Source organism: Dioscorea cayenensis, chromosome 4 (genome assembly GCF_009730915.1).
Source record: "Dioscorea cayenensis subsp. rotundata cultivar TDr96_F1 chromosome 4, TDr96_F1_v2_PseudoChromosome.rev07_lg8_w22 25.fasta, whole genome shotgun sequence".
NCBI lineage: Eukaryota > Viridiplantae > Streptophyta > Magnoliopsida > Dioscoreales > Dioscoreaceae > Dioscorea > Dioscorea cayenensis.
Window position 1 is genome coordinate 795274 of NC_052474.1, and position 12604 is coordinate 807877.

Here is a 12604-nt window from a genome sequence, read left to right on the forward strand (position 1 = left end):
ATATGTGATGTAACCATTTTTTTTTTCTTATTTATATTGCAGATAGTTGAATTACTTAAAAGGCTATATCTCACGTATTTGGGGTAAATTTTCATGTGATCACTGTGCTATAACTGATTTCTATTTTGGTCATTGTGTTTTAATTTATTTTTTTTTAGTCATTAGATATTAATTTATTTTCACCGGTTAGTCACTTGGGGTTTTTCACCCAAATTTAAATGACATGACGGCCAGAAATACCACGTCATTCTTTTTTTTTTAATATATATATATATTCTCTTATCCCAGATGGAGAGAGGATCTTGACTCAAATTTCGACTTAAAAAAAGAGTGACATGATATTTTGCTCGCATGCGTCATCTAAATTTGGTCAAAAACGTTAAGTGACCGGCCGATAAACAAATTAATGTTTAATGACAAAAAAACAATGAAGCGATGAAACGAAAATAATCGACATGATATGATAATGGCGTCAAAATTTACTCCACGTATTTGCCAACACTGTTATTAGATTAATAATAAATGTTCTCCTATATATGCATACTCCACTTGTGAAAAAAGGGAGATTATTCATATTGCTATTTATTTTAATATATGAGTTATAAACTGACTGATATATTATAATCATCTCATAAATGCTTTTTTATTCCTATCAGTCTAAAAATCAAGATAAATTCTAAATAATATGTTTACAACCAAATAGCTATTAAAAAAAAATTATAATGGATTGATTTCTCGATTAACCGCATATTTATAGTATGGTTTAAAGGTTACACTTCTCATATTAATCCAAACTGGTTTTTCTTTTATTTATATAATTTTCTAAGCAATAGTCTACCAATTTTATAAGCATTTCTACACATCATCAATTAATACTTAAATAAATATAACCCCTGTTTCATAATTATCACAAGGAGGGGGTTTCAAACTTTCAATGCTTTTTCTTTTTTTAGACACAAAATCTAATCCGGCAACTATATATTTTTTTTAAAAATAGTAATTACATCACAAACCAAGCCTGTGCGGGTTATCGGATCCGTAAAAATCAGAATATTGCACCCGAATCCAATAAAAATCGGATGATTCGGATCCTTTTGTTCTTGATTTCATCCAACGATCAAATGACCTAAATACCCTTTATGTATTTTTGGAAAAAAAAAAAAAAGATCGTTTGCTTCTCTTTAGTACAATCCCACGCTCTCTTCTTCTTCGTCTTCTTCTCTCTCGCTCACAATCGTTCTCAGTCTCCTTCGCCATCGAAAACCCCAATCTCCAATCCCAAATCGCTCCCTCTTTCTCCAGATCTCTAGCCCTCAAATCTAAAAAGATAATTTGATCCCGTAATCCATAAATCTCCGCCTGCTCCCTTGCCCTAGTTTTTTATTTCGCAAGTTTTTTTTTTTTTGATATATCAATTGATTAGGGTTCAAGGTCCTTGCTAGGGCCAAAGAAACAGCTGAGTATTTTGATAATTTTTTTTGGAAATCCACTGCTTGGTTTATCCTCTGGGTTCTGATGTGTGATTGGAGTGGATAGCTAGGGTTTCCTTTGTGTGGGGGTTCTAGGGATGGGCAGCACCGGCGAGCCGGATCGAAAGCGTCGCCATTTCAGTTCGATATCGCCGACGGCTGCCACGGCTGCCAAGAAGCAGCCGCTCTTCCCTTGCTCGTCTTCAGACGAGAAGAAGGTATAATTGTTTGTGTTAATCTTTTGGTTTCTCTACATATCTGATCTGTCTGTTTTGATTTAGTGTACTGGGTTTGGACTAGTTGGTTTTATCAGGAATTCATGATCTTTGCTGCCATGTTTGAGGGCAAAGAGTAGCTGGCCTGAAAGTTTAGGATATACATGGTTAGGGTTTGGATTGGTCTATTGTATGTGTCAGATCACTGCAGTGTAAGTCCATGAGAGCACTTTTTTTGGCTTGCTATTTAGGGCTTTTCATCAACGAGGGTTTGAAGATTTTCTTTTGATTGGCATAACTTATGGAAGTGAATGGCTTTCCATATTTTTGTCATGATCAAGGGAGGCCTGAGGTTTTTGGAAACGTTATCCAGAAGAGTTTTGTCTGATTTGTTTGTCAGATATAGCAAACTAAGAGTCTTACTTATTGGAGGCTGCTTCCCTAGTCTGGATGGTTGTCAGTGCTTTGAAGGTAGTTTGTGTATAAAAACCTGGTTAAATCACTTGATGCATCGTTCTGATTAGGGCCACTCATGGAGTGCTGAAGGTTTCTCCACCTATCTAGCTTTTTATGCACAATTATGTTCATTTGTTCGTTGTATATTGTGTTCATTCAGAATGTTGACATTTAGGAGGTTGCATTAATGACTTGACTAAAACACTTAATAATGTGGTGTGCTGATTAGGTCCATTATCAAGGGAGACCTGAAGAATTGTTTTGATTGTCAGTTTTATTTATGCAAATAATAATGTTAGATTGTTATACATTGTTTATTTTGAATCCTAATTGATTGGATGTTGCCTTCTTTACTTTGAATGGCTGATACTGCTTAAGAGATTGGTTGTATTTAGAAAATTGACTAAAGCATTTAATGAGTTCTGCAGTGCTGATCAAGTCCTGATCAAGGCATGCCTGAGGGTTTTCTCTTATTGACACATGTTATGAGCATGCGATGTATGATTTCTTTGTGTTATTAAGTTAGTTCATTATTCTCATATGTTTGGAATTGCTTGTCCTTTTTCTAAACTTTAATGCACTGACACTGCTTCAGAGAGAGTCTGTCTATGGGACACATCATTAAAGCACTTCCAGAGAAAGTTTGTCATATATAGTTTTCAGAGTCCTAAGTTATTGATGGTTGTTTTCTTTCGTTTAAAGGATTGACAATACTTTAGAGTTAGCTTGTGTTTAGGAAGAGTTTACTTTTCTTATTTTAGAGTAACTTTGCAAGCTTTTCTTTTTTCTCCTTCGTGAAGTTAATAATTCTCTACTTTGCTATATCTAGCTGGTAATTGCTATATCCAGTTGGTAAGCGTCAACCCAGTCTAAAGTATCTATTAAGGGCAAATAAATATGAAGTTCATAAAGAATGCCAGGTTTCCACATTCCTAATTTATATAGTAACAAAACCAAATGTATTGGACTGATCAGATATTTCATAAATGCAATGGAAGCTGTGCAAATGAGTCAATCAGTTGACTGAGCTTGGAAACTATTGACAGAAAATGCAACTCCTTCATTTGGAAGCATACAGCTTGTTGAAGGACCATCTGGCTGTTTTGAATGGTAGTACTGTATATATTTTGGCACTGACCTAAAGACTTCAAACTTGATTAAAGTTTTAGCATCCCTGTAAGAGTGAAGCTAAGCTTGATTGCAAAGCTATTAAAAATGACTAAATTGTCTTGGAAAATTGTACATTAGGTATATAGAACCAAAAAATTCTCAGAGAAGAAGATGAGAGCTGATCTATGGCCAATTATTTAGCACATTTTTGAATTTGTAGCTAACAAGACCCCAAAGCTTAGTTGCTTGAGAGGAAAAATTGGGAAATTTTAAAAAAAGGAAAAAAAAAAAAGAAAAATGTTTTGTCTAGAAGCAGAAGGATCAAACTGTTCAGATGACATCTAAATAACATTCCCTTTACATATTCATAGTTCTCCCTCTGCCCGACGTAATAGAATACTCCACAATTTTCAGCAAAAACTTTCCCAGATGTGTAGGAAGAAAGCACATTTTCTTGATTACACATGGACAATATGTTGTGCTGTGGACTATATGTTGTTTAATACTGATATATTTTGCATGTTTTTGTTCTTGTAGCTAGATGTTGCTGTCCTGCAATATCAAAATCAAAAACTTGTTCAACAACTTCAAGTGCAGAAAGTAGAGTATTCTGTCCTTGAGAATAAATTCCATCAGCTTAAAGAGAAACAGAAGTTGTACAATGATACCTTGTTAGTGGTTAATAAGTCTTGGGAACGGGTAGGTGACCACTTTTACCCCTTATTACCTTAATTCATCACTTGAATCCTTTTCATTGTTTTAATTCCTTGGTGTTTTTCTAGCTTGTTGGGGATATGGAAACACTTTCTGCTTGCACAAGTGGATCTACTGATGGTTATGATGATTTGGAAGGTCCTCATATGTTGGATGGTGAGAATTTTAGTAATTTGTATTGTATTGCTTCCCCATACTTAGTAGAAAGAAGTTCATTTCACCACTATGTTAAATTACTGTTAATTGAGTAGAGAATTTATGTCCCTTTCTTGAGAGGATGCTTTGTAAATTTTTTTTTTGTAATTGAGACAAATTGAGCTGGCTTACCTTTGATGCTAGATTCAGTTGATCTGATAACTGAAATCACCTACATCCAGCCTGCATGTCTGTTGATTTTTAGATTTTCATTAGCTAGTTAGAAGTGTGGAAGAAAACCTCATAAAAATTGCAGTGCAGTTTATAATAAATGGTTGTGGAGGTGACTTAATTAGTTTAATTGTGTCCAAACTTTCTTTTCTGATCAATGTTTCCAGTAAGTTATCATTAATATTCTAGTTTTATTGACCTAGCTTTTAATTTAAATTTAGTGATTCTATAAGAAAATACTTGATATGCGTATTCAATGGAATTTGGAACAATGGTGTTGGGGAGTGTAGAGAGTCTGTGTATTAATATCACCATTGATTCACATGCAATGATACACAATGGGAGAAAAAAAACAAGGTAAGAAATAATTTCATATCTTTGCTCCATTGCTTACAATAAACTTTTGCTTCGTTCATCAAAGTGATCAAGTTGATTTGGCTGGTGCTATCTTTTTGTCTTTGCTCACATTACTTGATTTCCCTGCTAATACATGATCTGTTTAATTTAGTTCAACGGCTGCTATTGTATAAACTAGTTTGCAAGCAACTTTGTTGTAGGATGCTATGATTGCATTTTGAAATTCTTTAGGTGTATGCGCAAAATTTATTTATGTTTGCTTTCTTGACAGAATATTTATTATTTCACGCTTAGGACACTTGTCATGAATTAGAACGTCTTATCATTGGGTCTTGCCAAATGTTCTAGTAAGATGGGAAGGATATGATGCTAGTGAGTTTTGAATTAATGTTGCAATCAGAACAAAAGTAGGGTTTTTTCTTTATAATATCATCATGCTTTCATTGCTAATTTGAATTTTGACATACTAGATACTGTAATTTAGAATTTAATACCTATCTACTGCTTTTGTGTATGATGGCATCATTCATTAATGCATATTTGTATTTGAACTGCTTGCAACAACTTCAATATCATATTTGTATCGATGATTGTAAGTTTGTTAATGATGTTTCTAGTCCCGTACCTGCTTGTGAAAACTCTGTTCTTCCACTCATTATTCCTTTCATCTATATTTTCCCCCTTTTGAGGCATGATTATACAAAACTTATGTTTAGATGGAGCATGATTCTACGATATGATTCGATTGATATTGAATCATCTTATTTATCTATGTTATGGTGTGTTGCATCAATTTTTATTTTTTTGATTCTAATCCTTTCTGCATTGCTTGGATGTTGCACCAAGAGTTCTCATATTCAGATTTAAGTTTCTTATTCAGATGGTGCATCTTGCCCTGCGGAGGCTGATTTTTTGAGCAGATTCATGGAAAACGGTGCTACTGAAAGTTGCTCAGATCATGTGTCTTCTATTGTGATGGAAGATGATATCCAGACAAGACAGGTAGCAGCAAAAAATGTAGTAAGAAATATTACGTCTTCAATTAATGGCATCTGGAAAGTAAATGATAAACTTGCTACAGCTCTCATCCTGACTTTATCAGAACATGGTAAATATTTCAAAATTCAGTTGTGTCCTGGTTATTATTTATCCAATCTTTGCTTCATAGTTACGGTGTTCTAAGTCTTCTATTGTCTTGTTTGGTGTTTCGCAGAGCTTGGTCAACATTTGCGGAAGACAACTAGTGATCTACAGATGGAAGTTAAGAACTTCCGAGTAGCCATTAGTGATCTTCATTCGAGACATCGACTGTTAGCAAACAAAGTCCGAAGCCATCGAGATATCCATGTAAAAAAGAAGGCTGAGCATAAACGGTTGTCAGGTGAGCATTTGACTTAGTAAGACTATGCTTCCAAAGTTTAACCACGCATTAGAAGCCTTTAAGATTCTTTAATGGATTTGTGTTTGTAAATAATGAACTTTAGTAGTCAGCTTTGACTGCAATCATTGTAAAATTTTTATGGACTGCTCTTTTGGTGATCTTGTGTAGAGGAACTTGCAAAAACTGTTGCAGAGTTGGAAGAAAGCAACAGTAAATTGTCAATTCTGAAGGCACAAAGAGATGGTTTTCAAGGAGCACCTTTTCTTTTTCGTGCTCTAGGAAATAAACAAGCTGGTGGAGATAAGATCAGAGATAAACAGAAAGAGTTGCAAGATATGGAGTCTACGTTTAATGAGTTGAAGGTTGTCTTTGATTAGCCTCCTTAAATGTCATTGATAGCATAGAGTAGAGTAACTGCTAATGACTTAATTTTAGTCTTGAACAGGAATTAGTTTCTAGCCGGTTGGTAGAAATTAAGAGTCTACATGAGAAAAGAATAGATATACTGAACAAGCTAGCCAATTTACAGGTTTGTTTTACTATTTTGTTTGTGTTCTGACTTTTACTTCGTTATTAAACCGCTCCTACTTAAATTTACTTGTATTCAAGCTATAATTGTGCCATTTGTTGATGTTTTCCCAGAACACCTTGGTGGACGTCAAGAGTATACAATCATCCAAAGCTTTTTTGTTGTTGGCTGAACAGCTGGAAAAATCAAAGTCGGAGGTGGACCAATGCCGGATATCGTTGGAAAAACTACAGGTGGTAGCTGGTCGGTAGATGCATGTAGCTTGTATAATAAATTACTTGAGTGAAGTCCTTTCCTTTGTTGCTGATATTATTTTTTATCTTTACTTTCATAGGTGGAAAGGGAGAATTATATATGGAAGGAAAAAGAAATGAATGTGAAAGTTGATATGGTTGATGTTTATCAAAGAATCTCAGCATTTTCAGAGTCTCGAGTAATTGAGCTTGAGCAAGAATTACGAAATCTGGATGACAAGAGAATTCAGTTGGAGACCAAGATTGAAGAAACTTCAAGAGAAGCAGGTACGAAACTGAGTTGGTGAAGGACTTATTGGCATATGTTCCATTCACTTGATGTTCTATTATTCAGAGCCATTATGTGCATTTCAGGACGGAAGGAAATTATTTCAGAGTTCAAAGCACTTGTTGCATCCCTTCCCAAGGACATGGAGGCCATGCAAAGTCAACTTAGCAATTATAAGGGGGCTTCTTCAGGACTTCATTCTTTGCGAGCTGAGGTTCAGTCCCTTTCTACTATCCTTCACAGGAAGGTGAGAAACTTCCCTGTATCTACCTATGGTAATGGGACAGTTTTGCATCGCACTTTTGTATTTTGTTTTAATATTCACTTTGTTTACATTTAAAGTCTCTTTTTTAATCACAGGCAACTGAAATAGAATCTTTATCCGATAGATCTAGTCAGCAACTTTTGGAAATAAAGAAGCTGAAAGCAGTGGTATGCCATCGCCAACCTTTCATTGGTTTATATCTACCTACTATTTAAGGAGTTTCAAATATTACTTCCATGAATTGGTCTCTATTTCCTCTTTAGCAAATTTGTCATTATGTAATATTTTTTTCTCTGTTTTTTTTTTGGACATTATTATTATTATTTTTTTTATTAGTTGTCATCATCATTAGTTTTTTGGTTAATTAGCTTGTGATTGCTCTGGTGCCAACTACAATCATCATCAGTATGAGTTTGGTTGGAGTGAATATGCTTCCTGTGCTAGTTTTTCCTCTCTTTTCCTTCATCTCTGCTTTCTTGGCAAATTATGGCAGTGAATTCATGCTAACATGTTTTCTCATTCAAATATACTGATCATCTGTTAATGTGGTTTAGGTGCAAGATCTAAGAGAAAGTGATCAGGAACTGAAGCTGATCGTAGAGATGTATAGGCGTGAATGTACTGATACTAGGTATGATATCCTTAGTTGATAATTTAGTTGAAAGTATATGCAATTTCATATGAACAATTCTTTTTGGCAAAAGTGGTTCAAATCATACCTCTTTGTTTCTTTTCCGGAATGTCTCTGTTAATATTTGCCGATTTCATTTTTTGTGTAGCCCATGATAACATACAATTTGGTATTGGAAAATAGTTTTTTTTTGTAATGATGATGCTTTATTGTTGAGAAACTACGACCTCTGTCTCAAGTTCATTAAAAATAAGTCATAGTTGTTCCCCTGAGTTTATATACTTTCTTTGTGTATAAGAAGACTACTTAATGGTAATATGCAATTCTTCCATGTTTGGACTGTTGCGATTTTACCTTGCTCTTGCTTGCTGCCTGACTGTTTTTATCCTACTGCAGGGATGTCATGGAGTTCAGAGACATGGAATTTAAGTCCTGGGCCCATGTTCAAAGCCTTAAATTTTCATTGGATGAGCACAATCTGGAACTGCGTGTCAAAGCAGCAAATGAAGCTGAGGCTGAAGCCCAACATAGACTTGCCACTGCTGAAGCAGAGATTGCTGACTTGAGGCAAAAGCTGGAGATGACTGGAAGGTATAAATGCAATGTCTACTTTTTTTTCAATAACTGAAAGACAGTTAGAAATCTTTAGATATATGATTCTGTTGGATTGTATTAGGTTTTGTGTATGAGCACATCATCTTCTTAAGATACCCAAAACTTGAGAAATTTTGTAGATGTTTGCTTCGGTTAATTTAAATTCTATCCATGTCCTTTGCTGGTAAATTTTGTGTTCATCAGTTCGATATGTATGTCATAGGGATAATTTACAAGCTAGGTTAAAGTGTCTTCTTAATCCATTCCTGTACATGCGATATACTTGGAACAATTACTCTATTTTCTGCACTAGTATTGTTCATCGGCCAAATTTATATTATCTGCATGTAAATCATTTTCTCCTTTAGTGTTGTGAACAGTTAGTGTGAAATGATAATTAGTTTGTGGTCACAGGGAAATATGTAATTTGACTGAAACATTGAAGGCAAAACACGAAGAAGGTGAATCATACTTATCAGAGATTGAGGTTTGTACTTATTTTTCTTATTTTTGGTATTCAAGTGACACCTCATCAGTTTATTGATACATGGTGTGAAATTGCTAATGTTTCCTGCAGAGTATTGGCCAAGCTTATGAAGATATGCAAACTCAGAACCAGCACCTGCTGCAGCAAATCACAGAGAGAGATGATTACAACATCAAGGTAGCTTTCCTTAACCAGATGACATGGTAGCCTATATTCATATGGAACAGCTTTTTATGTATATATGCACCTATAATAGATGCAAGCTTTGCTGACTAGAGAACTATAGATTTTAGACCACCTAAAATATTCAACCTGGTGAAGTTGCTGCAATTACCCTTAACTCTACTGCTTATGACTTCATCAAGGAAAGGTTTAATTAATGGAATTTATTAGTATAACAAGGAAGGTTTTGGGGATACTGTATATGCAAACTTTCTCATGGTGTTTTCACTTGTGCATATGACGACATCTCGGAAGTTTATCTTTTGGCAGCTATTTATTTATTCATTTTTTTAAACAATGTGGACAAGCTACAAATTTAACATCAGTCCTGTGACCGGGAAAGGGAATGAAACACCAACTTTCTTATATGGAGGTGGTCAGTAATTATTCTTCTGTTAGTTGGAAACGCATTTTACTTGGCCAAGCTGTACAATATATATTTCATGATAGTCGGGTTTCCCATGGGTATGTTTACTCATAAATGCAGTGGCGTGCGGTTATTGAGTGGGTTTGTCTTTTTAATATAGTCTGTATCTGGATTTGGTTGGATGAAATTATCTGCATACCTATCTGGGTCTTTCCATGTGATGCATAGAGGTGTTGTTTGTGAAGTCCTATCTTACTGTTTTCTTTATGTTCTAGCTTGTTATGGAAGGGGTGAAGGCAAGACAGATGCAGGATGCTCTGCAGTATGAGTTACAAGCCATGTACAGAGAAGTACAGCAAGCCAATTTATTTATTGATTCAAATAATCTAAAGCTAGCGCGATTAGAAGATCAGGCAAGTTATTTTTTACAAAAAGAAAATTACATAGGCTTGAGTAGGAATTTATTGGCTCATGGGTCCATCATCATTTCTTTGCAGTTGAGGATATGGTCAGAACAGGTTAGAAAACTTATGGAGGAACAGTGGCAGGATTCTGTTGCTCTGGAAAATGCACAAAGTAGGCTATTGGATGTCCAGAAAGAATGCCAGCACTTGAGGCAATCGTTGGATGGAGTGCAGCCTAAGTTACAGAGGAGTAGATTAGATGTTTCTGAGCTACTGGTAGAGGTAGAGAAGGAGAGGTAAACCTCAAACATGCATCCCTTCCTTTACTGTTTTCTAAACTCTTGGATCAAGTCCTACAGAGATCATGTGCTTTCTAAAATGCAAGCAGGTATAACAAGAAGAGGATAGAGGAGGAATTGGAAACTCTTATGAGGAAAGCTTCAAATCTCAGGGCACTGACAGAGGGATCAACTGTTCTTGAAAAGCTTAAACATGAACTTAGAGAATACAGAGGGATACTTAAGTGCAATATTTGTCATGAACGGCAGAAGGAGGTAAGTCATTTACAGTGTAGATCTTTCAGAACTATTTCTTTTCTCTTAATCATCCTTTCATTCCTCTTCTCTGGTACCTAATGTAAAAGATTGTGCCATGCATGCTGGTAAGCTTATAACACATTGTTCATGTGCTGAAACTTCTCATGGGTTTTACTTTTGGATAAAACTTCTAGTGGTTTTTAAGCATCTAACAAACAACACTATTCCTGGTGGCCATCAGGTTGTTATTGCCAAGTGCTATCACTTGTTCTGTAACCAGTGCGTGCGAAGGACAGTTGAAAGCCGGCATCGTAAGTGCCCTACATGTAGCACGAGCTTCGGGCCTAATGATGTCAAACCTATTTATATATGAACCAGTATGTTTTGCTGCTTCTCTATATGATGAAACCCCCACCATTCGGGGTACAAATTAATACCAGAGACAGGTTTCTGTGTGCCCTCAGATTGGTTTGTAATGCTGTGGTGCATCTTGTAACATATATATTTGAAGCCAAGCAAGCAGTGTGCTTCAAGCAATTTTAGAGTCTTCCCATCGATATAGCATTCATTTCAAGTGCATACTGCAGGGAGTGTTTCTGCACTGATACTAAAAATGGTCCACCGGTGATCTATGATCTGTAAAGAAACCTCCCATGTCCAACAATCTTTCTGATTATTAGAAGCTGCATTTCTTATCTCGGCGAGGCTGCTTGTGGACTTATCTTTGCGGCTTAGATTCAGATGATGTACACTACCCAACTTAGATTGCCTAGAATTGTTGCTGCGTAGTAAAATAATATAGGTTTCCAGATTGCTGGCTTGGGTTCTTCTTAATTCTTGCTGTTGACCTATTTTGTATATTCCCTCTCCCCTACCAAAACAAAAGCCAAACAGTTAAAAGCTTGAAATTTTGATTGAATCATATGTTATTTTTTTAGCTTCAATGCCTCACATTTGAATTTGCATTTGCATGAATTAAAGTTCAGGCAGGCATCTTTGTTTACTGATGGATCAGCCATTGCATATCATATCATGACTTATTATTATTCATCATCACAACCCAAAGGAAAAGAAAAGGTAAAAGGGCAATTACATATCATCCCACTCGCACTCACTCTCACTCACTCTCAGCAAGGCAACTAGAAACCAGCAGTAGGCAGAAAAAAAAAAAAACATCCATAGGGCCATCATACACTGTCACATGGAAGAAGCAGAGGACTGATCACCAATGACGAGAAGTCTCTTTTGGTGATGGTCATGACCACCACGCGCTGATAACTGACCACATCCATTAACAGTGGCGTAGAGTTGGTAGGGCGGCGCATCCAAAGCCAGCCACTGATGCACAAAGAAAAGCGTCTTATCACAAGGCACATGAGGTCCAGTGGTGGTGACCTCCACGTACTCACAATACCAGCCATGGTGAGCACCTGAACCATCGGAAGTGAGGTTTAACATGCAAACAGGGGGGTTAACTCCGCATGACCCACGCCCACTGAACACATCCAAGGTGCCGCGCTCAAAGTAGTCATGGTCGGAACCCATGAGCCCACCCCATGATTCCAGATCCGAGATAACGATCCCGTTGCCGGAAGAGTCTTGCAAGCTCAGACCGATCTTTGAGTCTGTGCCACCTTTGATCACTGATCCCGTCTTAACGTACACTGTGTACACACACTCCTCGTCCTTATCTCCCTGCACACACACACCATTTGAATCAAAAGTGACATGTTGTTTATTAATATGAATATGATGTTGATGATTTACAAGAGAAAATGAAATAGATAAACAGGAGGTTACCCTGGCAATAGTTACAGCAAAGGCGGCTAGGAAGAGAACGGAGAGGGCTGATATCCACATCGCCATCTAGACAGATCTCTGATCCGTGCGTGACTTTGGATCTGGCTTGCATCATTTATATATAGAAGGCGATGGAGCGAAATTAAAGTAGCAATAATAATAATAATGAAAAGCAATTA

General features: G+C 36.2%; 2 protein-coding genes across 2 annotated transcripts; one reads left to right on the forward strand and one right to left on the reverse strand.

Moving 5' to 3' along the window:
* The first annotated feature begins 1334 nt into the window (after positions 1-1334).
* On the forward strand, positions 1335-11798 carry LOC120258515 (E3 ubiquitin-protein ligase BRE1-like 1). Its single transcript, XM_039265957.1, has 19 exons — positions 1335-1687; positions 3788-3949; positions 4033-4120; positions 5568-5795; positions 5901-6068; positions 6237-6430; positions 6514-6597; positions 6711-6830; positions 6932-7118; positions 7206-7366; positions 7480-7551; positions 7939-8015; positions 8412-8606; positions 9024-9096; positions 9187-9273; positions 9961-10098; positions 10183-10385; positions 10478-10643; positions 10867-11798. Exons 1-19 carry the CDS (start codon positions 1568-1570, stop codon positions 10996-10998), a joined length of 2655 nt encoding a protein of 884 aa, XP_039121891.1. The 5' UTR covers positions 1335-1567; the 3' UTR covers positions 10999-11798.
* Positions 11644-12550, reverse strand: LOC120258517 (PLAT domain-containing protein 3-like). Its single transcript, XM_039265959.1, has 2 exons — positions 12426-12550; positions 11644-12320 (listed from the first exon to the last, which is right to left on the reverse strand). The coding sequence occupies exons 1-2, from the start codon at positions 12489-12491 to the stop codon at positions 11823-11825; spliced, it is 564 nt and encodes a 187-aa protein (XP_039121893.1). The 5' UTR covers positions 12492-12550; the 3' UTR covers positions 11644-11822.
* Between the last annotated feature and the right edge of the window lie 54 nt (positions 12551-12604).

What these genes read in the sequence shown, in the direction of transcription:
- LOC120258515 (XM_039265957.1), top strand. Translation starts at nt 1,568, where the DNA reads ATGGGCAGCACCGGCGAGCCGGATCGAAAGCGTCGCCATTTCAGTTCG. An exon ending in TAAAGAAGCTGAAAGCAGTG is followed by an intron (nt 7,552 to 7,938) that starts GTATGCCATCGC and finishes AATGTGGTTTAG; the next exon opens with GTGCAAGATCTAAGAGAAAG. An exon ending in TAGCGCGATTAGAAGATCAG is followed by an intron (nt 10,099 to 10,182) that starts GCAAGTTATTTT and finishes ATTTCTTTGCAG; the next exon opens with TTGAGGATATGGTCAGAACA.
- LOC120258517 (XM_039265959.1), bottom strand. Translation starts at nt 12,491, where the DNA reads ATGGCGATGTGGATATCAGCCCTCTCCGTTCTCTTCCTAGCCGCCTTT. An exon ending in TTGCTGTAACTATTGCCAGG is followed by an intron (nt 12,321 to 12,425) that starts GTAACCTCCTGT and finishes GTGTGTGTGCAG; the next exon opens with GGAGATAAGGACGAGGAGTG.